We start from the raw sequence: 25697 nt of genomic DNA, 5'->3' as shown, positions 1-25697 counted from the left end.
TCTGCCTTCCTGTTTTTGCCACCTGAGATAAAGAATAGATTTGCCTTTCTAATCTAGGCTTTACTAACTTAAAAATCCGGTAGCACATCTTCAACACCCAGTCCCAACTAAAGGCTGGAAAGAACTGAATTTAAGATGGCCACCACAAATCACATGACATCAACCACCAATGAGATTACAGCATATATCCCAAGGCAGGAAACAAACAACCAATCACAATACTTCTTACTAAACATAAAGAATAATCACCACACCACCAAAGTGGATAACCTCACATTTATCCACATTATGGTGCATTTGCCATGTTTCTGCCCAATCACCCAACCTGTCCCAATCGTACTGAAGTTTCACGACATCCTCTTCACAGCATACCTTCCCACCCAGCTTCATGTCATCTGCAAATTTGGAGATATTATATCCAATTCCCTCTTCCAGATCATTAATATATATTGTGAACAGCTGGGGTCCTAGGACAGATCCTTGCGGTACCCCACTAGTCACTGCCTGCCACTCGGAAAACGACCCATTTATTCCAACTCTTTGCTTTCTATCCGCCAACCAGTTCTCTATCCAAGTCAATACCTTGCCCCCAATCCCATGTGCCTTAATTTTGCACGCTAATCTCTTATGCGAGACCTTATCGAAAGCCTTCTGAAAGTCCAAATACACCACATCCACTGGTTCTCCCTTATCTATTTTACCAGTTACATCCTCAAAAAATTCCAGTAGATTAGTCAAGCACGATTTACTTTTTGTAAATCCATGTTGACTTTGTCCGATCCGGTCACTGCTTTCCAAGTGCTCTGCTATTACATCTTTTATAATGGACTCTAGCATTTTCCCCACTATCAATGTCAGGCTTACCGGTCTATAATTCCCTGCTTTTTCTCTGCCACCTTTTTTGAATAGTGGGGTAACATTAGCTACCCTCCAATCCATGGGTACTGTTCCAGAGTCTATCGAGTTCTGGAAGATGACCAGCAATGCATCTACTATTTCTAGGGCCACTTCCTTAAGTACCCTAGCATGTAGATTATCAGGCTCTGGGGATTTATCAGCCTTCAGTCCCATCAATTTTCCTAACACCATTTCCCTACAAATACTGATTTCTTTCAGTTCCACCCTTTCATCAGACCCTATGTTCCCCGGCATCTCTGGGAGGTTATTTGTGTCCTCCTTTGTGAAGACAGAACCAAAATATGTATTTAGTTGGTCTGCCATTTCTTTGTTCCCCATTATAAATTTCCCTGATTCTGACTGCAAGGGACCTACGCTTGACTTCACCAATCTTTTTCTCTTCACATATCTATAAAAGCTTTTACAGTCAGTTTTTATGTTCCCTGAAAGCTTACTCTCATATTCTATTTTCCCCTTCTTAATTAATCCCTTTGTCTTCCTTTGTTGAATCCTAAACTGCTCCCAATCCTCAGGATTTTTGCTTTTTCTGGCCAATTTATATGTCCTCTCCTTAGATGTTATGCTATCCCTAATTTCCCTGGTTAGCCACGGTTGAGTCACCTTTTTTGTTTTATTTTTATGCCAAACTGGGATGAACAAATTCTGTAGTTCATCCATTCGGTCTTTGAATGTTTGCCATTGCCTATCTTTACAATCTATATTAACGATTTGGAGGAAGGGACCGAGTGCAATGTATCCAAGTTTGCCGACGATATAAAGATGGGAGGGAAAGCAGTGAGTGAGGAGGACATAAAAAACCTGCAAAAGGACATAGACAGGCTAAGTGAGTGGGCAGAAATTTGGCAGATGGAATATAATGTTGGAAAGTGTGAGGTTATGCACTTTGGCAGAAAAAAATCAAAGAGCAAGTTATTATCGAAATGGAGAGAAACTGCGAAGTGCTACAGTACAAAGGGATCTGGGGGTCCTGGTGCATGAAACACAGAAGGTTAGTATGCAGGTACAGCAGGTGATCAGGAAGGCCAATGGAATCTTGGCTTTTATTGCAAGGCAGATGGAGTATAAAAGCAGGGAAGTCTTGCTTCAGTTATACAGGGTACTGGTGAGGCCACACCTGGAATACTGCATACAGTTTTGGTTTCCATATTTAAGAAAAGATATACTTGCTCTCGAGGCAGTTCAGAGAAGGTTCACTCGGTTGATTCCGGAGATGAGGGGGTTGACTTATGAGGAAAGGTCGAGTAGGTTGGGCCTCTACTCATTGGAATTCAGAAGAATGAGAGGCGATCTTATCGAAACATAAAAGATTGAGGGGGCTTGATCGGGTGGATGCGGTGAGGATGTTTCCACTGACGGGTGAGACTAGAACTAGGGGGCATCATCTTAGAATAAGGGGCTGCCCTTTCAAAACTGAGATGAGGAGAAACTTCTTCACTCAGAGGGTAGTAAATCTATGGAATTTGCTACCTCAGAGCTGTGGAAGCTGCGACATTAAATAAATTTAAAACGGAGATAGACAGTTTCCTAGCTGATAAGGGAATTAGGGGTTACGGGGAAAGGGCAGGGAAGTGGACGGGAGTCTAGGTTCAGATCAGCCATGATCCTATTGAATGGCGGAGCAGACCCGAGGGGCCGTATGGCCTACTCCTGCTCCTACTTCTTATGTTCTTATCCACCGTCAACCCTTTGAGTGACATTCCCCAATATTTATTTCCTGAGGTTCAGCGCTAAAAACTGAACACAGCAGTCCAGATGAGATCTGACCAGGTCTCTGTACAGTGAAGCATCACGTCCTCACTGTTGTATTCCAACTCCCTTGAGATAATGGCCAACATTCAATTCGCCTTTTTGATTAAATTTTGTACCTGTACACTAGGTTTTTTGTGATGTGTACATTGGCACTTAAATCCCTTTGCTCCTCCATAGCTCTTAGTCTCTCAAGATATTCCGATTGTCTTTCTCAGATCCGAAGTGGGTGACCTCGCACTTCCCCACATTGAACTCCATCTGCAATAGTTTTGTCCTCTCAGTTAACCTGTCTATGTCCCATTTTAACTTCCTGCTCCAATCCACACAATTTACTGTGCCTCCTAACTCCGTGTCATCTGCAAACTTAGACGGGCAAATGGTTGCTGCTCAAGTTCTGTATGTTCAGAGAGTGGAAATGCTATTTGAATATGGCATCCCTGCTGTGGTCAGAAGGATGTTGAGCTGTGCCCATCACTATTCCACTCATGTATAGCTCCTGGTACCTGCTGGCTTTAAACCTGGTGAGCTTAAATCTTCAGTTGTCTAATTATCAGTCTTTCTTAGAGGGGTCTTTGGGGTCAGAACTACTGATGTTATCACAGAAGATTGACACGATTAAAGATTGGAATCAAGTCAATCTTCTGTGATAACCTCAGTAGCCCGGTGCTTGAGCCAGTCATTCATCCAGCTTCCTTAGTTAGGAGATTTAAGATACAGCATGGCAAGTGACAAGTCTCAAGGGCCCCTCTCCAATCAACTGGAGCTGGGATACTGCTGGAGACTAACCAACCAGAACTGCAAAGCTGAACAATAGAGCACTGAAAATTCTTTATTTCACTGCTGCTCAGCTAGTCAGGACTACCAAATTCTTAATGGCATTAGCCTGCAGAGTTAGCTGGAGTTCAACGGAAAAATCACAGCTGCCAGTGAATGGCCGACCTCTCCATGTTTCACTAATGGGACAGAGTGGCTGGCTGATCAATCACCCAACAGTGTCTTGAAACGATACACACCAGCCTGGCTCAGGTTTAGGACATCCCAAAGTGTTGGTTGGGACATTCTCAACTGTCCAGGCTGTGGTTATATTATGCACAGTATAATATTTTATGTATTCATTAAAATGATAATATTGTTCTTAATACACAAAATTCTCAGTTATCACTGCCACACATATTAAACAATCGAGGAACCCAGGTCCACACTTATTTTCTAAAAGCGCACACACAAATTTATTGTTAACGTCTTGTCTGACCGGAACACATCTGTTTTTCCTTAGTAAATGTAATCCATAAATTTCAAGTAAGTTTAAGTGGCTGCTACACATCTATTATACTTCAATCTTCATTTTATGTTTGCATCCATAACACAATCATTGCACTTCAAAAGTAATCATTTGTGAAGTGCTTAGAAATATTCCAAAAGCACTGTAAAAAAGAAAATACCACTGGTATAATATTAACATACTGCTGCACTTACAAATTAGTCTATTTCCTTCGACATATTCTATTTATTGCATCAAGTTTCCTGAAGATACAATTACAGACAGTAATAATCGCAACACAACAACCATAAGATACCAGTATTGTGGTCTTTATGAACAGCTATAAACACAAATATATTCATCGTCAGGTGGTACAGAATTTCTACACAATTGCACCAAAATAGTGCACTTCCATTATTTTTTTTTATTTTTTATTTATATAAATGGTGCACTCAATAGTTACTTCATATTGACACACTGGTACTTCATATTGACACACTGGTACTACATATTGACACACTGGTACTACATATTGACACACTGGTACTACATATTGACACACTGGTACTACAATCAAACAAAATATGAAGCCTGTAAAGAATTAGCACTCGTCTATACTTACCGTGGCCGAAACTCACAATCATGTTCCCAGACTTCTGCACTTCGTCAAACTTTCCAAACAGTGCCTGTAATCTAAAAACAGATCATTTAAATCACATTAGCACCTGCACAGAATAACTCCCAACATTTAATAGAACTAACATTGAAGCCATAGTGAACCAAACAGCTGTGATGTAGTTGGAGTTTTTTTAAACACAGTGAAACATGGAGAGGTCGGCCATTCACTGGCAGCTATGACTTTTCCGTTGAACTCCAGCTAACTCTGCAGGCTGATGCCATTAAGAATTTGGTAGTCCTGACTAGCTGAGCAGCAGTGAAATAAAGAATTTTCAGTGCTTTCAGAGCTTTGCAGTTCTGGTTGGTTAGTCTCCAGCAGTATCCCAGCTCCAGTTGATTGGAGAGGGGCCCTTGAGCCTTGTCACTTGCCATGCTGTTATCTTGCACATACTTTTGTTCTTTCTGGTCAATTCCCTAAAAACCTGAATGTACCTTTTTAATTAGATTGGTGTCGACTTCCTCACATGCATGTGGCTTAATGATCTAAACCTTGTAATCAGTTTTGTTGCTTTGTCCACTGGCTCTATCTCGAGATATGAAGCAATGTCTGCCACATCTGTTGGGGTAATACTAAATCGTTGTAGGTAGGTAGAAAATATGAAATGTAAGAAAACATTTGCCCTGTCATTGCACAGGTGTTTAGTCATATTATATTTTTATTGTTTCCCCAACTAGCAAAAAGGACAAAGACTATTGTAGCAATTGCTGTAAAGAATTATTGGAAAAAGTAACTGCTTCCTGTTTTGGTGATTATTTTGAGGGTTACAGTGCAATTCTCTCAGCATGTTCATTAGTACAGGTGAGAATTTAATTGCATTTCATTTGAAGATTTCCAAAGCAGGGCATGGCTTACTTGATTAAGAAAGAACAAAAGTATGTGCAAAACCAGTTTAAATCACTGAAAAAATGAGCTAAACTCAGCAGAAGGAATTTCTCCACAATGTCAATTTATGCAATGCACTGCCACCAAGTGTTGTAAATCAGCAATAACAACAGAAAATGCTGGAAAAACTCAGCAGGTCAGGCAACATCCGTGGAGAGAAATTTGAGTTGACGTTTCGGGTCGGACCCTTCTTCAAAACTGGAAAGGAAAGAAACTAGATCGAAGGCAGGGCTGCGATCGGACAAAAGAATAAAAGAAACAAAAGAAGTAAAAGAGATTAGAAGCTGGACGAGATGGTAATAGGCTGGGATTAGGTGTAAAGTGTACTGGCAGGGCAAAAGATAGCTGCCAGGTGTGAGAGAGAAACAAAAGGAAAGGGGGAGGGGGGGAAAGGAGTGGAACAATTACAAGAGAAAATGAAATGGGGGCCGAGCTTATGATCTGAAATTGTTGAACTCGATATTGAGTCCGGAAGGCTGTAAAGTGCCTAATCGGAAGATGAGGTGCTGTTCCTCGAGTTTACGTTGAACTTCCGTGGAACAATACAAGAAGCCAAGGACGGTGAGGTCCGAGTGGGAATGGAGCGGTGAATTAAAATGACAGGCGACCGGAAGCTCGGGGTCACCCTTATATACCTCCCCCCTTCCCACTGTCCAGGGCCCCAAACACCCCTTCCAGGTGAAACAGCGATTTACTTGTACTTCTCGCAATCTAGTATACTGTATTCGCTGCTCACGATGCGGTCTCCTCTACATTGGGGAGACCAAACGCAGATTGGGTGACCGCTTTGCGGAACACCTCCGTTCAGTCCGTAAGGGTGACCCCGAGCTTCCGGTCGCCTGTCATTTTAATTCACCGCTCCATTCCCACTCGGACCTCACCGTCCTTGGCCTCTTGTATTGTTCCACGGAAGCTCAACGTAAACTCGAGGAACAGCACCTCATCTTCCGATTAGGCACTCTGCAGCCTTCCGGACTCAATATCGAGTTCAACAATTTCAGATCATAAGCTCGGCCCCCATTTCATTTTCTCTTGTAATTGTTCCACTCCTTTCCCCCCCCCCCTTTTCCTTTTGTTTCTCTCTCACACCTGGCAGCTATCTTTTGCCCTGCCAGTACACTTTACACCTAATCCCAGCCTATTACCATCTCGTCCAGCTTCTAATCTCTTTTACTTCTTTTGTTTCTTTTATTCTTTTGTCCGATCGCAGCCCTGCCTTCGATCTAGTTTCTTTCCTTTCCAGTTTTGAAGAAGGGTCCAACCCGAAACGTCAACTCAAATTTCTCTCCACGGATGTTGCCTGACCTGCTGAGTTTTTCCAGCATTTTCTGTTGTTATTTCGGATTTCCAACATCTGCAGAATTTTGCTATTGTAAATCAGCAACTTCACTGAAACACTCAAAATGAAATAGGACAAATTAAGGGGGAGAGAAGAAATACTCATTTGTTTTTTAAGACCCAGATCAGGACGTGAACAACAAATGTTACCTCACATACATGGAAGTTAGCAAAATACACTAAAGCCACTAAAAAAAAGTTTATTTTGTACAGCATTCAGATCAAAATAACACATCACCACCATTTCACCCTAATCCCTTGCCAATCAGAAATGCACCAGGCTGAAAAATACAAGAGGAAGCATTTAATGGATTTAGAAACTGCAGTGTCTCCCAACTTAATTATTCAATGCTTTTCATTTTCAATTTCAAATCCTGTTTCCCTGATTTTACAGGTGCTCCTTCAATTTTTACTTTCTTCTTCCTGCACGTTGTAGGCGACTATGGGATACCATTTCAATGGGGAAAGGCTATCAGTTCAATCTTATCCCACTGATAACTGTATTAGGGATACATTATTGAAAAGGCCAGGGACTGGGGTTCAAACATGTAAACTCAAGGCCTAATGAAACTATCAGGTTAAACCATCACTGAAGGTCAAAACTACAAAAGGAGTCATATAAAGTTGCCAGAAAAAGTAGCAAGCCAGCGGATTGGGAGCGGTTTAGAATTCAGCAAAAAAGGGCCGAGAGATTGATTAAGAGGGGAAAAATAGAGTGTGAGTAAACTTGCAAGGAGCATAAAAGCGGACTGTAAAACCTTCGACAAGTATGTAAAAAGAAAAAGATTAGTGAAGACAAATGTGGGTCCCTTAGTCAGAAACGGGAGAATTTATAATGGGAAACAAGGAAATGGCTGAGCAATTAAACAAATACTTTGGTTCTGTCTTCACGGAAGACGACACAAATAAGTTCCCAGAAATGCTAAGGAACCAAGGGTCTAGTGAGAAGGAGGAATTAAAGGAAATTAATATTAGTAAAAAAATAAATAGTGCTGGAGAAATTAATGGGACTGAAAGCCGATAAATCCCCAGGACCTGATAATCTGCATCCCAGAGTACGAAAAGAGGTAGCCATGGAAATAGAAACATAGAAACATAGAGATAGGAACAGGAGTAGGCCATTCGGCCCTTCGAGCCTGCTCCGCCATTCAATGAGATCATGGCTGATCTTCGTCTGAGATCATAGCTGATCTTACCAGTTCAGTACCCCGTCCCCGCCTTTTCTCCGTAACCCTTAATCCCCTTAGCCTTCAGAAATATATCCAATTCTCTCTTGAAAATATTTATTGAATTAGCCTTCACAGCCCTCTGTGGCAGGGAATTCCACAGGCTCACCACTCTTTGAGTGAAGAAATTCTTCCTCATCTCTGTTTTAAATGATTTGCCCGCTATTTTTAGACTGTGGCCCCTGGTTCTGTGCTCCCCGGCCATTGGAAACATTCTCTCTGAATTCAGCCTGTCCAGGCCTGCCATAATTTTATATGTTTCGATGAGATCCCCTCTCAATCTTCTAAACTCCAGTGAGTACAAGCCCAAACTATTTAATCTCTCTTCGTAGGTCATTCCCGCCATTCCAGGTATCAGCCTGGTGAATCGCCGTTGCACTCTTTCCATGGCAAGAACATCCTTCCGCAGATGGGGCGACCAAAACTGTACACAATACTCCAGATGCGGTCTCACCAGCACCTTGTACAGCTGTAGTAAGGTATCCCTATTCCTATACTCGAACCCCCTTGATATGAAGGCCAACATACCATTTGCCTTCTTAATCGCCTGTTGCACCTGCATGCTCTCCTTCAGTGACTGGTGCACAAGAACACCCAGGTCCCTCTGCACTTCCCCATCTCCCAATCTATTGCCATTTAGATAATAATCTACCCTCCTGTTTTTACCCCCAAAGTGGATAACCTCGCATTTATCCACATTATAGTGCATCTGCCACGTATCCGCCCATTCCCCCAACCTGTCCAAATCGCACTGTAGCCTCCTGACATCCTCATCAGAGCCCACCCCTCCTCCTAGTTTAGTGTCGTCAGCGAATTTGGAAATATTGCATCCAATTCCCTGATCCAGATCATTTATATATATTGTGAACAGCTGGGGTCCCAGGACAGATCCTTGCGGCACCCCGCTGGTCACTGCCTGCCACTCCGAAAACGAGCCGTTTATTCCAACTCTCTGTTTTCTATCCGCCAGCCAGTTCTCTATCCACGTTAATACTTTGCCCCCAATCCCATGAGCCTTAATTTTGCATGATAATCTTTTGTGTGGAACCTTATCGAAGGCTTTCTGGAAGTCAAGGTACACCACATCCACTGGCTCTCCCCCATCTATTTTACCAGTTACTTCCTCAAAAAATTCCAGCAGATTAGTCAAACACGATTTACCCTTTGTAAATCCATGTTGACTCTGTCCGATCCTTTCCCCATTTGTCAAGTGCTCCGCTATTTTATCCTTAATAATGGACTCTAGCATTTTGCCCACAACCGATGTAAGGCTTACTGGTCTATAATTCCCTGCTTTCTCTCTACCCCCCTTTTTAAATATTGGGGTAACATTAGCTACCCTCCAATCCACGGGTACTGTTCCCGAGTCAATGGAGTTCCGGAAGATGATCCTTAGAGCATCTGCTATCTCCAGGGCCACCTCCTTAAGTACCCTAGGATGTAGTTTATCAGGCCCCGGGGATTTGTCGGCCTTCAGTCCCCTCAACTTACCCAACACCATATCCCTAGAGATACTAATTTCTGTCAGCTCCTCCCTCTCATTAGTCCCTATGTTTGCCGATATTCCTGGGAGGTTATTTGTGTCCTCCTTTGTGAATACAGAGCCAAAGTATGAGTTTAATTGGTCTGCCATTTCCTTATTCTCCATTATATATTCTCCCGAATCGGACTGCAAGGGACCGACTTGGGATTTTACCAGTCTTTTCCTCCTGATATACCGATAAAAGCTTTTGCAGTCTGTCTTTATGTTTGCTGCAAGTTTACTTTCGTATTCTATTTTCCCCTTCCTGATTAATCCCTTTGTCCTCTATTGCTGTATCCTGTACTGCCCCCAATCTTCCGGTCTGGTGCTTTTTTTTGCCAGTTGATATGCCCTTTTTTTTTGATTTTATGCTGTCCCTAATTTCCCTCGTTATCCACGGTTGAGTCACCTTTTTAGGTTTATTTTTATGCCAAACCGGTATAAACATGTTCTGGAATTCTTCCATTCTATCTTTGAATGCTTGCCATTGTCTATCCACTGTCAATCCCCCCAGAAACACCACCCAATCAATCTTACCCAATTCCCGTCTCATACCCTCGTAATTCCCTTTATTTAAGTTCTGGACCTTAGTCTCTGATTCAATTTCCTCACTCTCCATCTCGATCATATTATGATCGCTCTGACCCAAGGGGCCTCGTACAAGAAGATTGCTGATAAGTCCCTTCTCATTGCACAATACCCAGTCTAAAATGGCCTGATCTCGAGTCGGCTCCTCGACATATTGGTCCAGATAACCGTCCCGAAAACATTCCAGGAATTCCTCCTCCTCAGAATTTTTTTTTAGTGGATGCATTGGTTGTCATCTTCCAAAATTCTATAGATTATGAAACAGTTCCTGCAGATTGGAGGGTGGCAAATGTAACCCCACTATTTAAAAAAGGAGGGAGAGAAAACGGAACTACAGACTGGTTAGCCTAACATCAGTAGTAGGAAAAATGCTAGAGTCTATTATAAAGGATGTGATAACAGGACACTTAGAAAATATCAACGGGATTAGACAAAGTCAACATGGATTTATGAAAGGGAAATCGTGTTTGACAAACCTACTGGAGTTTTTTGAGGATGTAACTGGTAGAATAGATAAGGAGAACCAGTGGATGTGGTGTATTTGGATTTTCAGAAGGCCTTTGATAAAGTCCTACATAAGAGGTTAGTGTGCAAAATTAAAGCACATGGGATCGGGGTTAATATACTGGCATGGATTGAAAATTGGTTAACAGACAGGAAACAGAGAGTAGGAATAAATGGGTCTTTTTCGGGGTGGCAGGTGGTGACCAGTGGGGTACCACCGGGATCAGTGTTTGGGCCCCAGCTACTCACTATATATATCAATGATTTGGATGAGGGAACTAAATGTAATATTTCCAAGTTTGCCGACGACACGAAACTAGGTGGGATTGTGAGTTGTGAGGAGGATGCAAAGAGGCTTCAAGGCGATTTAGACAAGTTGAGTGAGTGGGCAAATGCATGGCAGATGCAGTATAACGTGGATAAATATCCACTTTGGTAGGAAAAACAGAAAGGTACGGTATTATTTAAATGGTGATAGATTGGGAATAGTTGATGTACAAGAGGGACCTGGGTGTCCTTGCACATCAGTCACAGAAAGCAAACATGCAGGTGCAGCAAGCAGTTAGGAAGGCAAATGGTATGTTGGCCTTCATTGCAAGAGGATTTGAGTACAGGAGCAAGGATGTCTTACTACAGTTATACAGGGCCTTGGTGAAGCCATACCTGGAGTACTGTGTGCAGTTTTGGTCTCCTTACCGAAGAAAAGATATACTTGCCATAGAGGGAGTGCAGCGAAGGTTCACCAGACTGATTCCTGGGATGGCAGGACTGTCGTATGAGGAGAGATTGGGTCGACTGGGTCTGTATTCACTGGAGTTCAGAAGAATGAGAGGGGATCTCATTGAAACGTGTAAAATTCTGACAGGGCTAGACAGACTGGATGCAGGGAAGATGTTTCCCCTGGCTGGGAGGTCTAGAACGATGGGTCACAGACTCAGGGTACGGGGTAGGACATTTAGGACTGAGATGAGGAGAAATTTCTTCACTCAGAGGGTGGTGAACCTGTGGAATTCTCTACCACAGAAGGCTGTGGAGGCCAAGTCACTGAATATATTTAAGGAGATAGATAGATTTCTAGGCACAAAAGGCATCAAGGGGTATGGGGAGAGCGTGGGAATATGGTATTGAGAAGGAGGATCAGCCATGATCTTATTGAATGGCGGAGCAGGCTCAAAAGGGCCGAATGGCCGACTCCTGCTCCTATTTTTCTATGTGACACAATTGGCTTGGGGAGGGGGGCGGGGTGGAGAGGGAGGAAAAGATTTTAAAAGCAGCTATAAAAGACCTTACCAACTGCCTAAAAATATTCATCACATGTACCACTCACTATAATATTAAAAAATAGTTGAACTACAACTTGAAAGGTATGAATAGAACCCTTCAAAGCAACCCTCTTAGCTGCAGGCCACTGATTATGAATCAGAATTCACTAACTCTTCAATTACTAATGCAATGGGAAGTAAAATGCCTGGTTTTCAGCTATGATGGACCTTTGTTTTCCCACCCTATAGAGTCTGCTTCTTGTTCACAAGACCACTCAACTGAACTTATGACTGAACACTGACCAAACTCAGTCACATGGATGACTGATTTCAGTGTCTCTTGCTACATAGAAACTTGCCTAAGGAAACAAATATCATGAAATTACTGACTTAGCCACGACTTCAAATACACATCTCTCCAATAAGGAAACAGTAATTGCATTTCAATGTCTAAGTCTCATTTGGTTTTTGTTATTTACAGCTGGAAGCGTGCTTCTCCAAGTAACTGAATTTGAAGGTCACAGTCATCCCTGAAAGAGCAACTCTGCTCGCCAGCTTAAAATTGCTCGCCTTGCCCTGGATCTTTGTATCATTTGCTTCAAACCATATCTACAAAGGAAAGCATACCAATTATTCGTACTTGCGGCAAAACCACAAACAACAGCCAAGTGGGTGCAGCATGTGAAGGATACTCATTAGAAGAAAAACAACCCGACACAGCAGCTTATTTTTGGTTCTCCTAAATATCATGCCACTGGAGATCAACCGAGCAGTACGTCAGGGACAGAAACAGGGAGGCCTTTGAGAGACAGTCGAGAGTCCATCTGAGAGACTGTGCATTTATGCATTCGAAGTCCAAACAATAACATATGGTAAAAGTATGTGGATTACTCCAGGTCACTGCTCCGCAGAGGCTACTGATGGACACCCATTTCAAGGGTTATTCGGACGCAGCTAAGAAATGGATCACATTACATTTACTGACCCTATAGATTTCCTGCCAGCCAGGTGGTAGCAATGCAAAATGCACTGCACAAGCCAGATGGCAAACCCCTGTTTAATGACAATCTTGGCAAATATGGACAGCTTTTGGCAGGAAATTTGCATATTTCTGATGTACTACATGACCAATATGATTGATAATCAGTACCTGCATCTCAGTATATCTGCATGCTGAAACTAGAGCCAAAAGTATTGTATTTCCCAACAGGTGTGTCACATCATACATACCAAAAGCTTCAAACACAAGGTACATTTACTTTTAGGAAGGAAGGAACTATTCTTGAAAGGGTAAAGCTAGAGCTAGTCCTTGCAGTGAGAAATACTCCACGATCCAGAACGTGGTTGATTATGACAGGCCCCGTGATCGTATGCCAGCCGAGCACTCTGACTGAAGCCAAAAAGGGCTACTGTGGACAGAGTACCCAGACCCACAAAAGGTTGTGTCTACTCCCACTACCTGCTGCCAATCCAAGAGTGGCCAAAAAGTTCTACTTGTGGCATTTTAAATCAAAAAGCAGCTATAATAGTTGCTGCTGCAGTTCCCTGGGCAATCGACCCTGCTGCAGCAATGCCACCTGGAGGAGGTTCCCAAATAATGTAGGTACTATACCCTCAAAAGGCTTATGATGGGTCCTTGCCATAGGATGGGCACCAATTGATAAGAAAACCCAGGCCAGTGAATTTAGTGGCACAGAAGCCTCTCCCATAAATCCAGCCACTTTGATTCCAGATCAGGTTATAGAGGATAAGCCTCCTCGTTGAATGCTTTGTAATTGGGATTGAAGAGCCCCCACCATTATATAGTACCTTTATTGTAAAGAACGTCACAAGGCACAAGGTGAGAAAAGCACTTCAACTTGAACACTTGAAATGCAACTGTCGGCGAAGCGGATACCTCAGTTATCATCCTCTTGGTTTCCCAGTAGGGTTGGTCTGTGTGGCAATTTCCTTACAATAGAAGCTGCAAAAAAGGCTGGATGAGAGACTCCTTATCCTCAGAATCACAGGAAGCTGCTCTAACTGGGAGTTGCTGAATTGAGTGTTAACTCTACAAGACATACGCTCTTGTCATTCTGGTTAGCTGTGGTGCTCATATCTTCCTGGGGAAGGAGGCGGATCCCACAAGATCTTCAATATCGCTTTGCAGTTGAAGGGAGCTGCAGAGAGTGCCAATGCTGTGGTGCTTGGTGTATAGGACCCATCATAAATATGCAAGGCTTAATGCCAACCTGCTGGCAAGTTCACCTACAGAAAAGAAACCTGTTGCCTTGGAAGACAGCATATCCAACCTAAACTATTCCGCTCCGATGGAGGCCATTTGCCCCTGATTATTCGCACTAGCTGAGGCCAACAACATGGAACCATAGTACAGCATAAAATAGGTTAACAACACATTTTGCCAGAGTATCAGGGAGCCTCCCTCTTGATTACACATCCAGTCTGACCTGGAATGAAAAGTCAAAACAAATGCTGTAACTGCTAGCATTGTGCTTCATTGCTGGTGCGAGTTATGCCCATCTGCAACTGTAAATGCCCACAAACACATCAAAAACTGTTCAAACCTGATGCAGTTGTGGCCACTAGGCAAGAAATTGAAAAGATGGAGTAAAATGCGCACAATATTTACAATACCATGGAAAATATCTCAAAAAGATGCACAATTGTGGGCACTGACTGTAGACTTCTAATGACTAGCTGCTGCATAACTTCAACATTTTACTATGAGTCAAGCCCTTGTAAAAGTCCCAAGAACCAAATACCAGCAGATCCTGAACCAGTCTGTTCTTTACACTTCCAATTCAATTTCTCCATATGTGAAGCAAAATGCTATCAGGAAGCATTTGATTTGAAAGATCCATCTCGACCAAAACAGTGCAAAACCACCGCTTTAAAAATCTGCATTGAAAACATCGGAATAGGAGTAGCCCATTCAGCCTCTGAAGCCCATACAGCCATTCAATCAGATCACGAACCACAAATCCATTTACCCGCCTTTGATACCTGGACCCAATAAAAATGTCACTGTGTTGGAAATTTCAATTGACCCAACATCCGAAGCCTTTTGGGAGCAAGAATTCCAGATTCCCACTACCCTTTGTGTGTACAAGTCATTCATGATTTCACTCCTGAATGGCCTAGCATTAATTTTGAGACTGTTCCCCCCCTTGTTCTGGATTCCCCCATCTGAAGAAATAGTTCCTCTGTATCTATCCTATCGAATCGTTTTATCATTTTAAAAACCACAATTAGATCAGTCCCTCAACCTTCTCAAGGAAACTGTCCTCAATAATTTAACCCTTTAAGCCCTGGTATAATTCTGGTGAATCTGCGCTGTACCCTGTCCAAGGCCAATATATCCTTTATGAGGGGCGGTGCCCAAAATTGAATGCAGTGTGTGAGCTGGGGTCTGACCAAGTCTCTGTACAACTGAAGCAAAACTTCTTCCCCCCCCCCCCCTTGTATTCCAGCTCCTTTGAGATAAAAGCCCACATTTCATTAGCCTTTCTGATCACTTTTTGGACATGTGCACTAGCTTTTAGTGACTTGTGTACCCACACCCTCAAATCCATTTACTCTTTCATAACACTTAGTCTTTCAACATCAAGAAGATATTTTTGTGTGTCTTTCTTGGATCCAATGTGGATGACCTCACTTCCCCTCAATGAACTCCATCTGCACACGATACACCTATTTACAGAAAATGATTTCATTATGAATTTAAAGGAACTGAACCGAGCCAAACAGACTAAAATGATTCAGAACTGAAAAAAAACATTTAATTTTCTTCATAATCTTCCCAAAAATAGCTAAATGTAAGAAACCAAACACTGTACAGTAAATTCAACTCTTTCAGAAAAATCCTGAACCAATCTTAAAACTAAGTATCTTGGAAAAAAAAACCAATTCATTGGAGCTTTCAATTTCACTTCTATCAGTAGATACCACAGCCATTAATTACCACACAGAAAGATAATGTTTTCTTTGCCATTTCTCTCTGCTCCCAAAAGCATGGGTGCTTTACTGGGATACAATTCCACACATACTGGGCATCGCCTGGTACCTTGTTCATATGACCGTTATTATTGTAGGAGACGTTACACATGAATAGGTGCCATCCGGCTATTCGATCGACAGCCTTGCCCAATATCAATGCACAGTCAATTCTAATAAGGATCGCTGGAGAAATGTCAGAAATTATTAAATGTTGGTGGTCAGAGAGCTTCAGATGTCCTCGTTCAGGAAACACAAAAGGTCCTGAATTTGCGATCGGAGGCTTCCCGCAGGCGTCTGCCTCCGAACCGCAATACAACTACAAACCTATCTGATGGTCCTGGATCCCCGGAGACTGGCCCTCCTGGGCCTCTACGCGTACACATGCGTAAAGGCCCACGTATCCTAGGGGCGCAGGCAGTTCGCAATCGTACCTGGGATCACGTGGGCCGGCCCAATCAATCAGAAAGGGGATCCCCATTATGCTCATGGGGATTCCATTTACGTACAGAATCCCCATAAGCTTAATAGGAATCACCCAAAAAATACATTTTAACATTGAAATTAAAAAAAAATTACATAAATACAATTTAATTAAAACATTTAAGACAAAATTGTAATTGCTTGAAAAATAAATTTAAACATTTTTCAAGGGGCCAAAAATACCAAACTTATTTTACAGGTTTTTGAAAGTTAAAATGATTTTTTTTTAATTAATATTTATTTAAACCCTTACGCTGGTAAAAGGCCGTATGAGTAAAATACTGCAGATGTTGGAAATCTGAAACAAAAACAAAATACTGGAAATGCTAAGCAAGTCAGGCAACATCTGTGGAGAGAACAGATGATGTTTCAGTTATGGACCCTTAATGAGAATTGTAAGATATTATAAATGTACAGCATCTGGGAAACGGTAAAAAAAACACATTCCCAGCACTTCCTCCCAGAGGAAAAGAGGGAGCTGTAGTTATGGTCTTATTTGCTACAGTCAATATTAAGTGAATAGGGCTGCAGAGTTCCTAGCAGAAAGGTGCAGTTTCTCGAGCTTGCATTGAGCTTCATTGAAACAGTGTAGAAATCCAAAGAGAGTGGCCAGAGTGGGACAGAGAATTGAAGTAGCAAGCAACAGGAACTTTGGGGTTGCACTTGTGGACAGAACAAAGGTGGTCAGTAGATTCGGTAACCGAATGCTAAACACCGAGTTCTGTCTGGGAGTGGAAGCCCGAGGTCCCTGGCCCTTGCCACTTTCATTCTTCATTCCATTCCCATACTGACCTCTCTGTCTTTGGTCTTCTAGACTTCTTGATGCTCGAGGAACAGCCATATCTTTCTAATAGGCACGTTGCTGCCCTCTGGTCGTAATATTGACTTTAACAACTTAAGACCTTAACCATAGCTCCAAAGAAAAGGCTGTGTGTGAAGAGTACACACCTGTAACATTGTAACCTGTTCTTTCTCTCCAGATATGCTGACTGACCTGCTGTGTGGTTCCTAGTCATACAATCTACTGGGAGAGGCAAAAAAAAGATAGTCTAACTTAGAAAAAAACATTAGTGGGAAATTCTTCTTCAACCCCGGAGGGCAATGATGCAAAATGCACAAAACCACATCGACCTTCTAAACTCGGGTGTCGATAATTTCTGCGGGGCATCTGCTAATCGTCTGCCATAACTTGGATGGAAGATGGGCGGAGGTGCGTCAAGTGAAACCAGCAACAGAACATGTGGTATTTTAGATTATGATGTGGGCACATGCTTCTAATCTGAATAATAGCCATTCTTCAAAAGATGATTCTGCATTCAGTTAAAACTTCACAACTTGGATTCTACCAATTCTGATGCAGAATATAGAAAAGCACTTCCTCTTAAATGGAACAGCAACCGCTAACACAGCTATCAATGACAAAAACTAGGAACTGCTCTGTGGGAGAACACTTCATGCAACATGGGATTCTAGGGAAACTATGACTTTGGCATAATCTCAGTAAAAAGAATGGAATACGAGAAATTTCCCCAGGATGAAAGAAAAGCTCATCCAAACATGTGTAAAGGGTAAACAGATAGATCTCCAAGTGCAGTTTGACAGAATTAGAATTATTAGTAGCGATCACGACCAAGAAGCCGAGGAACTTTCAGCTCAAATTATTATAGATAAGGTTTCTACAACAGCTTGGTTTTGCCCATTTTGTCTTCTTTAATATAACCCTCATTGAATCCACTTCAATGTACTGTAATTTAAGGATCTTTTGAGTTTCCTTTTTAATTTTTTTTAATACATTAAATTAAAATTGTTTGTTATATCATAATATCTTCAATAAAGATCTTTCCAGCTCAAATCCTGAAAAGGACATTACATCAATTAATGGGTTTGAACTTTATACCTTTTCAGATGGAATGCTTTTGCACTTGCCTGAACTACCTTGAGAAACAAAGTCAAGATGATGCTAATAATAAAGCATAATGTGTTTCAAAGATATGAGCAGCACTCATATCTTGAACTATTGCAACCAAGCAAAGTATCAACATTTTGCATTGCTTGTAAATATGTCACAGATTGGATTAACAGATGAAATTTTTACATGTTTGAGCTTTAAATTGTGACCGTTTATCGTATGACAGTATTGCAATCTGTTCCAATAAACGTCAATGAAGTTAATCAACCAAAGTTCTCAAATCAATGCTGCAAAACTACTGAACCCACACAACATGCCATCTATAAAATGGCTGCTCATCATTAAATCATGAAGTAACTTACCGTGCTTGTGGAACTCCCTTTTTGCTGAGGTCAGCTCTTACTTTCTCCCCAACACGACGATAAATTTCCACCATAGCGTTCATGGCTGTATCTCTTACCTGTGGAGGTGCAGTGAAAACTATTAGCATATGTTCAATTAAGGGGAATTGGTGGGTGGGGGGGGGGGGGGGGGAAGAGGGGAATGGAAAAAGTTGTTTATGATCAGACATTAATGCAATATGACTAACTACATCACAGCAGATCCTGAAAGATAAACACCAAGCACGTTACCAGTCACTCCTTGCTTTGTGTTAAGTTATTCTATTTTAGCTGGGGTGGAAGGAGAGCAGGACAATTGGGCTCAGTGTTCCTTGATTAGGGACAAAAAAAAAACCAGATCTCTTGATTTTTTATCATTATGCAACAATCCCTGCTGCAAATGCACAGTGCGAACATCTGCCATGGACAGAATGAGACTGGACTGTGATGCCGTGGCAGATGAAAAGCTAACCAAGACTCAACGTCAGGACACAACCACAAATAATATCAGCAGTGAGGTAATGAAGGCCAGCTGCTACATGGAACCCCCTCAGGAGATGAAGGAATACTATGAGGAGCAAACTAACAGTAAAGGAGACAAGAAAAAACATACATGCAATGTGCATTCTTAAAAACTGTTATACCCATATTTTTCTGGCCATTTGTCAAAAAGTTATGATGGAAATGTATAAAGAATATTTCTGTCATTCAGTAACACCAAGGTAAGAAGTGTGCAACAAGACAATAAAGAAAAAATTGCGGATGAATTTCCAAATATCAAAAGTTTCTGAAGACTACCACCACCTGAAACTGGCAGTGAGGCATGCCTCAAAACATTACAGAAACCGGCCATCGCAATTCGGCATTTTTTGTCGTGGAGTAATGGGCACCTTTACAGAGGTGGTGGTTCAGGTACAGTCAAGGTACATTCCTACAAGGGGGAAAGGGAGGGCAACCAAGGCCAAAGCTCCCAGGATGACAAAGGAGTTGGAGAGTAGGATGAAGCAGAAAAAGGGGCACATGACAGATGTCAGCTTGACAATCCAAGGGAGAATCAGACTGAATGTAAAAAGTACAGAAGAAAAGTGAAAAAGGAACTAAGAGGGGCAAAGAGACAGTAAGAGAATAGATTGGCGGCTAACATAAAGGGGAATTCACAAATCTCCTGTAGGCATATTAAAAGTACAAGAGTTGTCAGGCGAATGGTGGGGCCGAATAGGGGCCAAAAATGGAGAACTATCATTGGAGGCAGAAGGCATGGCGGAGGTACTAAATCAGTACTTGGCATTGGTGTTTACCAAGGAAGAGGACTTTGTAATCGAGGAGGTTCCTGGGATACTGGTTGAAGTAAAAATAGATAAAAAGGAGGTACTGGAAAGGCTGACGGTAATTAAAGTGGATAAATCACCTGGTTCGAATGGGATGCATCCTCGGTTACTGAGGGAAGGTGCTGGCCACAATCTTCCAATCATCCTTAGATACTGGGGTGGTGCCAAAGGACTGGAGGATTGTAAATGTTGTTCAAAAAATGGGAGAAGGATAAACCAGACAATTACAGGCCAGTCAGTTTAACGTCGGTGGTGGGAAAGCTTTTAGAAACAATAATCCGGGAGAAAATTAAGTCACTTGGACAAGCATGGACTAATAAAGGAGAGCCAGCACGGATTTGTTAAAGGTAAATCGTATTTGACTAACTTGATTGAGTTTTTTGATGAGGTAACAGAGAGTGAATGAGGGCAGTGCAGTGTGTGTGTATGTGGACTTTCAAAAGGCATTTGATAAAGTACCACATACTCGGCTTGTTAGCAAAATTAAAGCCCAAAGGATAAAAGAGGCAGAAGCAGCATTGATACAACACTGGCTAAGGGGTAAAGAACAGAGTTGTGGGGAATGGCTGGTTTATTGGACTGGAGGGAGGTATACCGTGGAGTTCCACGGTTCAGTACTGGGACCACTGCTGGTTTTTTGGGCTGGAGGGAGGTATACCGTGGAGTTCCACGGTTCAGTACTGGGACCACTGCTATTTTTTTGGACTGGAGGGAGGTATACCGTGGAGTTCCACGGTTCAGTACTGGGACCACTGCTGGTTTTTTTGGACTGGAGGGAGGTATACCGTGGAGTTCCAAGGTTCAGTACTGGGACCACTGCTGGTTTTTTTGGACTGGAGGGAGGTATACCGTGGAGTTCCACGGTTCAGTACTGGGACCACTGCTGTTTTTTTGGACTGGAGGGAGGTATACCGTGGAGTTCCACGGTTCAGTACTGGGACCACTGCTGGTTTATTGGACTGGAGGGAGGTATACCGTGGAGTTCCAAGGTTCAGTACTGGGACCACTGCTGTTTTTTTGGACTGGAGGGAGGTATACCGTGGAGTTCCACGGTTCAGTACTGGGACCACTGCTGTTTTTTTGGACTGGAGGGAGGTATACCGTGGAGTTCCACGGTTCAGCACTGGGACCACTGCTGGTTTTTTGGACTGGAGGGAGGTATACCGTGGAGTTCCACGGTTCAGTACTGGGACCACTGCTGGTTTTTTGGACTGGAGGGAGGTATACCGTGGAGTTCCACGGTTCAGTACTGGGACCACTGCTGGTTTTTTGGACTGGAGGGAGGTATACCGTGGAGTTCCACGGTTCAGTACTGGGACCACTGCTGGGTTTTTTGGACTGGAGGGAGGTATACCGTGGAGTTCCACGGTTCAGTACTGGGACCACTGCTGGTTTTTTGGACTGGAGGGAGGTATACCGTGGAGTTCCACGGTTCAGTACTGGGACCACTGCTGTTTACGATATAAATTCATGACTTGGAGGCACCAGGCACAATTTCACACTTTGCAGATGACACTTAGTTTGCAAGTGTAGTAAACTGTGAGGAAGATGGTAATAGACTTCAAGAAGATATAGACAGGCTGGTGGAATGGGCAGCCACATGGCAGATGAAATTCAATGTAGAGAAGTGTGAGGCGATACATTTTGGTAGGAAGAATGAGGGGAGACCATACATATTAAATGGTACAATTTTAAAGGGGGTGCAAGAACAGCGAACCTGGGGGGGTGTTTGTGCACAAATCTCTGAAGGTAGCAGGACAGGTTAACAAAGCAGTTAATAAAGCACGTGGGATCCTGGGCTTTACAAATGGAATGAGAGTATAAAAGCCAGGAAGTGATGCTAAACCTGTATAAAACGCTAGTTCGTCCCCAACTAGAGTATTGTGTCCAATTCTGGGCACCACACTTTAGGAAGGACGTGAAGGCTTTGGAGAGGGTGCTGAAGAGGTTTACTAGAATGGTTCCTGGGATGAGGGAATACAGTTATGTGCATAGATTAGAGAAGCTGGGGTTGCTCTCCTTGGAGCAGAGAAAGTCAAGAGGAGATTTGATAGAGGTGTTTAAAACCATGAAAGGTTTAGATAGAGTAAATAAAGAGAAACTGGCCCGTATTTTCCGATCGGAGGCTTCCTGCGTGCGGAGGCCTCCGATCCGGGAAAAATCTTCGCCCTTACCTCAGAGCTCCGGACATTTCCACTCCTGGGCCTCTGCTCTACGAAATGCGCAGGGCCCAGGTATCCCAGAGGCGCATGCGGTTCGCAAGCGTCTGGGATACCAATGAAAGAAGGGAATCCCCCTTCATAGTTTTGACAGGTTAGACCGGTCAAATGTATGAATGGGGATCATTCAAAAAAACATCAAAACATTAAATACATTTTTTTTTTTTTTTTTAAAACCATCACATTTTTACAATTAGTTAAAATTATATTAAATTATTTTAAACAAAAATTTAAGATTTTGAAAACAAAATTAAAGTTTTTTACGGGCTAAAAATAAACTTACCTTTATTAAAAAAAAATTTAAATTATAAATGCGTAAGATTTTTTTTAAGGGTTTTCAGCGGGCGGAGGTTGTGCAGAAAGCGGAACTCTCTCCCCGCAGAGGCCCTTCTCCAGGGCAGGCGGAGGATCTGTCAAGCTTCTTGACAGATCGGAAGTGCCGGTTTTTAGCGCATGCCTGAAACCAGCACTTGCGAGGTCCCTACGGGTGTTTACACACCTCGTACACACCCGTATGGATCGGAAAATACGGGCCACTGTTTCCAATGGCTGAAGGGTCGATAACGAGAGGGCACAGATTTAAGCTGATTGGCAAAAGAACCAGAGGCGACATGAGGAAAAACCTTTTTGTGCAACGAGTGGTGAGGATTTGGAATACACTGTCTGATAGGGCGGTGGATACAGATTCAACAGTAGCCTTCAAAAGAGAATTGGATAAATACATGAAGGAGAAAAAATTGCAGGGATATGGAGTGGGACTAACTATATTGCTCTTCAAAAGAGTTGGCTCAATGGGTCGAACCTCTATGATTCAAAGGTTCCCCATTTTGATACAGACTTACAATGTCAAAAACACATTTCAGAAGTTGTTGGGAAAAAACAATTAAAGCCATTAATTGGTAGGTGGAGTCAATAACATCAAACCACATTGGGGATTCTGATTACTTAAAGGATAAATATTCTGCAAAATACAGCAATCAGCAACATTTCAGCTTGGCTCAGTAGTTGCACTTTCTTCTCAGCATCAGATGGTTGTATGTTCAGGCCCCACTCTGGGAGTTTGAGCACACTACCTAGGCCAACACTTCATCGTAGCACTGTGGGAGTACTACATTGTTGGGGGGTTTCATCTTTCAGATGAGACATTAAACAGAAGCCTCGGCAGTCTGTTCAAGTGGATGTATAAGACCCGAAAACACTATTTCAAACAAGAGCAGGGAGTTCTGCTGGTGTCCAGGCCAACATTCAAATCTGAACCAGCACTACCAAAACAGATTCATGACTCATTTATCTCAATTGCTACTTGTGGGACTGTGCTGCACACATTCGCTGCTGCAACTGTTTACAAAGCAGAGGTGACTACTTTTCATAAAGAATTCACTGCCCGTGAAGGGGTCTGCAATAGTCCAAGAATGTGAAAGGCACTATAAAAATGCAAGTTCGTTCTTCTGTCATGACTAGTATTATCCTTTGTGGAGCAGTGAAACAAGCAGGCACGATATTCTCAGGAATCAATTATATCGGAGGTAAAGGATGTGCAATGCCTGGAATAACGAACACAAATGCTAAAGTCACATGGTAGCACAAGGCAAGGGCACCCTCTGCCTCGAACCACTTGGTTTGTGGCCGTCAAAGCAATAGCAATCCTCATTTTTTTCCCTTATTACATTAGTCCAATCACCTGGCGGAGAGATCGCAAGAATTTGTTGGAGACCTACATCCACCTGCATTCAGGACATAACACGATTTCAGAGATGCCATGCGATCATTCTTTGCTATTGAAATGTGAATCAACGGTTGGAGAAATTCTAAGAATTCCTGATCATTGCTGGCTTCCACAAAGTCTTGGCTATCAAGTGAGACAACAACGTCCAGCCAAATCATGAGGCTTCCAGAAACTCATATACAAGTGGTCAGTGAGGCACAATGCAAGATTGACATGTGAAAGTACAGTATTCAGGATAATCATACAGCCCCTTCAACTTTAACTGATCAACTGAACATGGTAACTAACTGATGTGTTACAGTCCCGACAATCAAACTCAGGATCCCAATGACTCAGTGATGACACGAGGTCAAAGTGACAATCAGTTATACAGGAAATGAATTCACTTCAAAAGTAATGAGGAACTCACCTCTCCTGAGTCAATAAAGGCTGAGGACTCAAAAGTGCCTGCACCAGCAGGATGAGATAGCATTGCCAAGGGACCTTAGGTTGACAGTGTTTCACTTAATGATTCTCCATTGCCAAGACAACTTCATAATATTTGGCTAATACCAGGCCTCTCATACCTTGTATCCACATGAAATTTAAAACATACTTATACATAACAGTCACTGGATTGAATAAACTGTTTGCCAAAGTTTAGCTCATCTTTCTCCTATTGTTAGAATATATTTATACACGAGGAGAAAGTAGACAAGGAGAAATGTGGTAACAGCTAGCACTCAAACCCAGATTCCCCAGGAGTACCTGTATCTGCCATACCATTGTTCGCTATTTCCTCAAATTTCCTTACCAGTTTCTCAGATTTAGTCAGAAGTACAAAGATGAAATCACAGAGTTCCAGTTGTAATTATTTGCAATAACATGTCTCCCGTTAGTTAATGCAAAATTTTGAAACCACTGTTTGGCATAAACCCAATATTCTCTCAAAACAGCGTGGTAAATAATCACCGATACCAACAGGAAAGAAAGAAAAAAATCACTTTTGGATTGTATGGAAGGAGGCCATCACAAGTGCCATGATGCACGACAACGTAAGGCAACGGAAATATCGCAACCTGGGCTCGGGCGTTTCCGGACTTCGGACATCAGAAACACGTTCCGAAGTCTGGAAAACCCCAAAAACTGGCTCGGTCCCGGTCCCGAGGTTGCCGGATTCGGGACGCTCAACCTGTACTGTAATCCTTGGGACAACAGTTCACCATAGTGCAGTCAACATTTGAAAATACCTGTAATATTTTAAATTTGTTACACATATCACCCACTCCTAATTTGAGCATCCTTCTGTCATGTCTGTCAAGATGGCGTGTCAATGAGATTTATCCATTATTTAGAGGGCCGCGCGGTTGATGGCCGGCCACTGCCGCTCCCCCGCTCTGTGTGTCGGGCCGCGCGGTTGTGAGGCCCGGCCCGAGTGACCCCAACTCACGTCCCGCTCCGGCGGGCCGACGCAGTCTCGGGCCGCGCGGTTGACGGCCGCCCGCTGCCGCTCCCCCACTCTGTGTCTCGGGCCGAGCAGCTGTGAGGCCTGGCCCGAGCGACCCCAACTCACCTCCCGCTCCGGCGGGCCGACGCAGTTGAGGAAAAGCAGGGGAAAAAATGGCGGCGAAGTTTCTGGAGGCTGCAGGATTAGGTCCCGCCCGTGACGCACCGATTGGTCAACCATCAGGTCACTGAACTGTAGGATTGGTCAACCATCACGTCACTTAACGCTAATGAGCGGCAGGATA

General features: G+C 42.8%; 1 protein-coding gene across 32 annotated transcripts in view; it reads right to left on the bottom strand.

The window, feature by feature from the left end:
• The window catches only part of clasp2 (cytoplasmic linker associated protein 2), a 453349-nt gene that overhangs the window by 376300 nt on the left and 51352 nt on the right, over window positions 1-25697 (bottom strand). For all 32 annotated transcript variants that reach the window (XM_085993872.1, XM_085993847.1, XM_085993851.1 and 29 more), the window contains exons 6-7: window positions 18677-18774; window positions 4551-4621 (exon numbers count right to left, since the gene is read on the bottom strand). In XM_085993872.1, the coding sequence (XP_085849998.1) occupies window positions 4551-4621; window positions 18677-18774 (169 nt within the window). The remainder of the gene's footprint in view (window positions 1-4550; window positions 4622-18676; window positions 18775-25697) is intronic.

The sequence above is a fragment of the Somniosus microcephalus genome, chromosome 7, assembly GCF_052327205.1.
Source record: "Somniosus microcephalus isolate GS21.2 chromosome 7, FLI_Smic_1.0, whole genome shotgun sequence".
Taxonomy (NCBI): Eukaryota; Metazoa; Chordata; class Chondrichthyes; order Squaliformes; family Somniosidae; genus Somniosus; species Somniosus microcephalus.
Note: the sequence above shows the minus strand (reverse complement) of the source record. Positions and strands in the feature narration are given on the sequence as shown.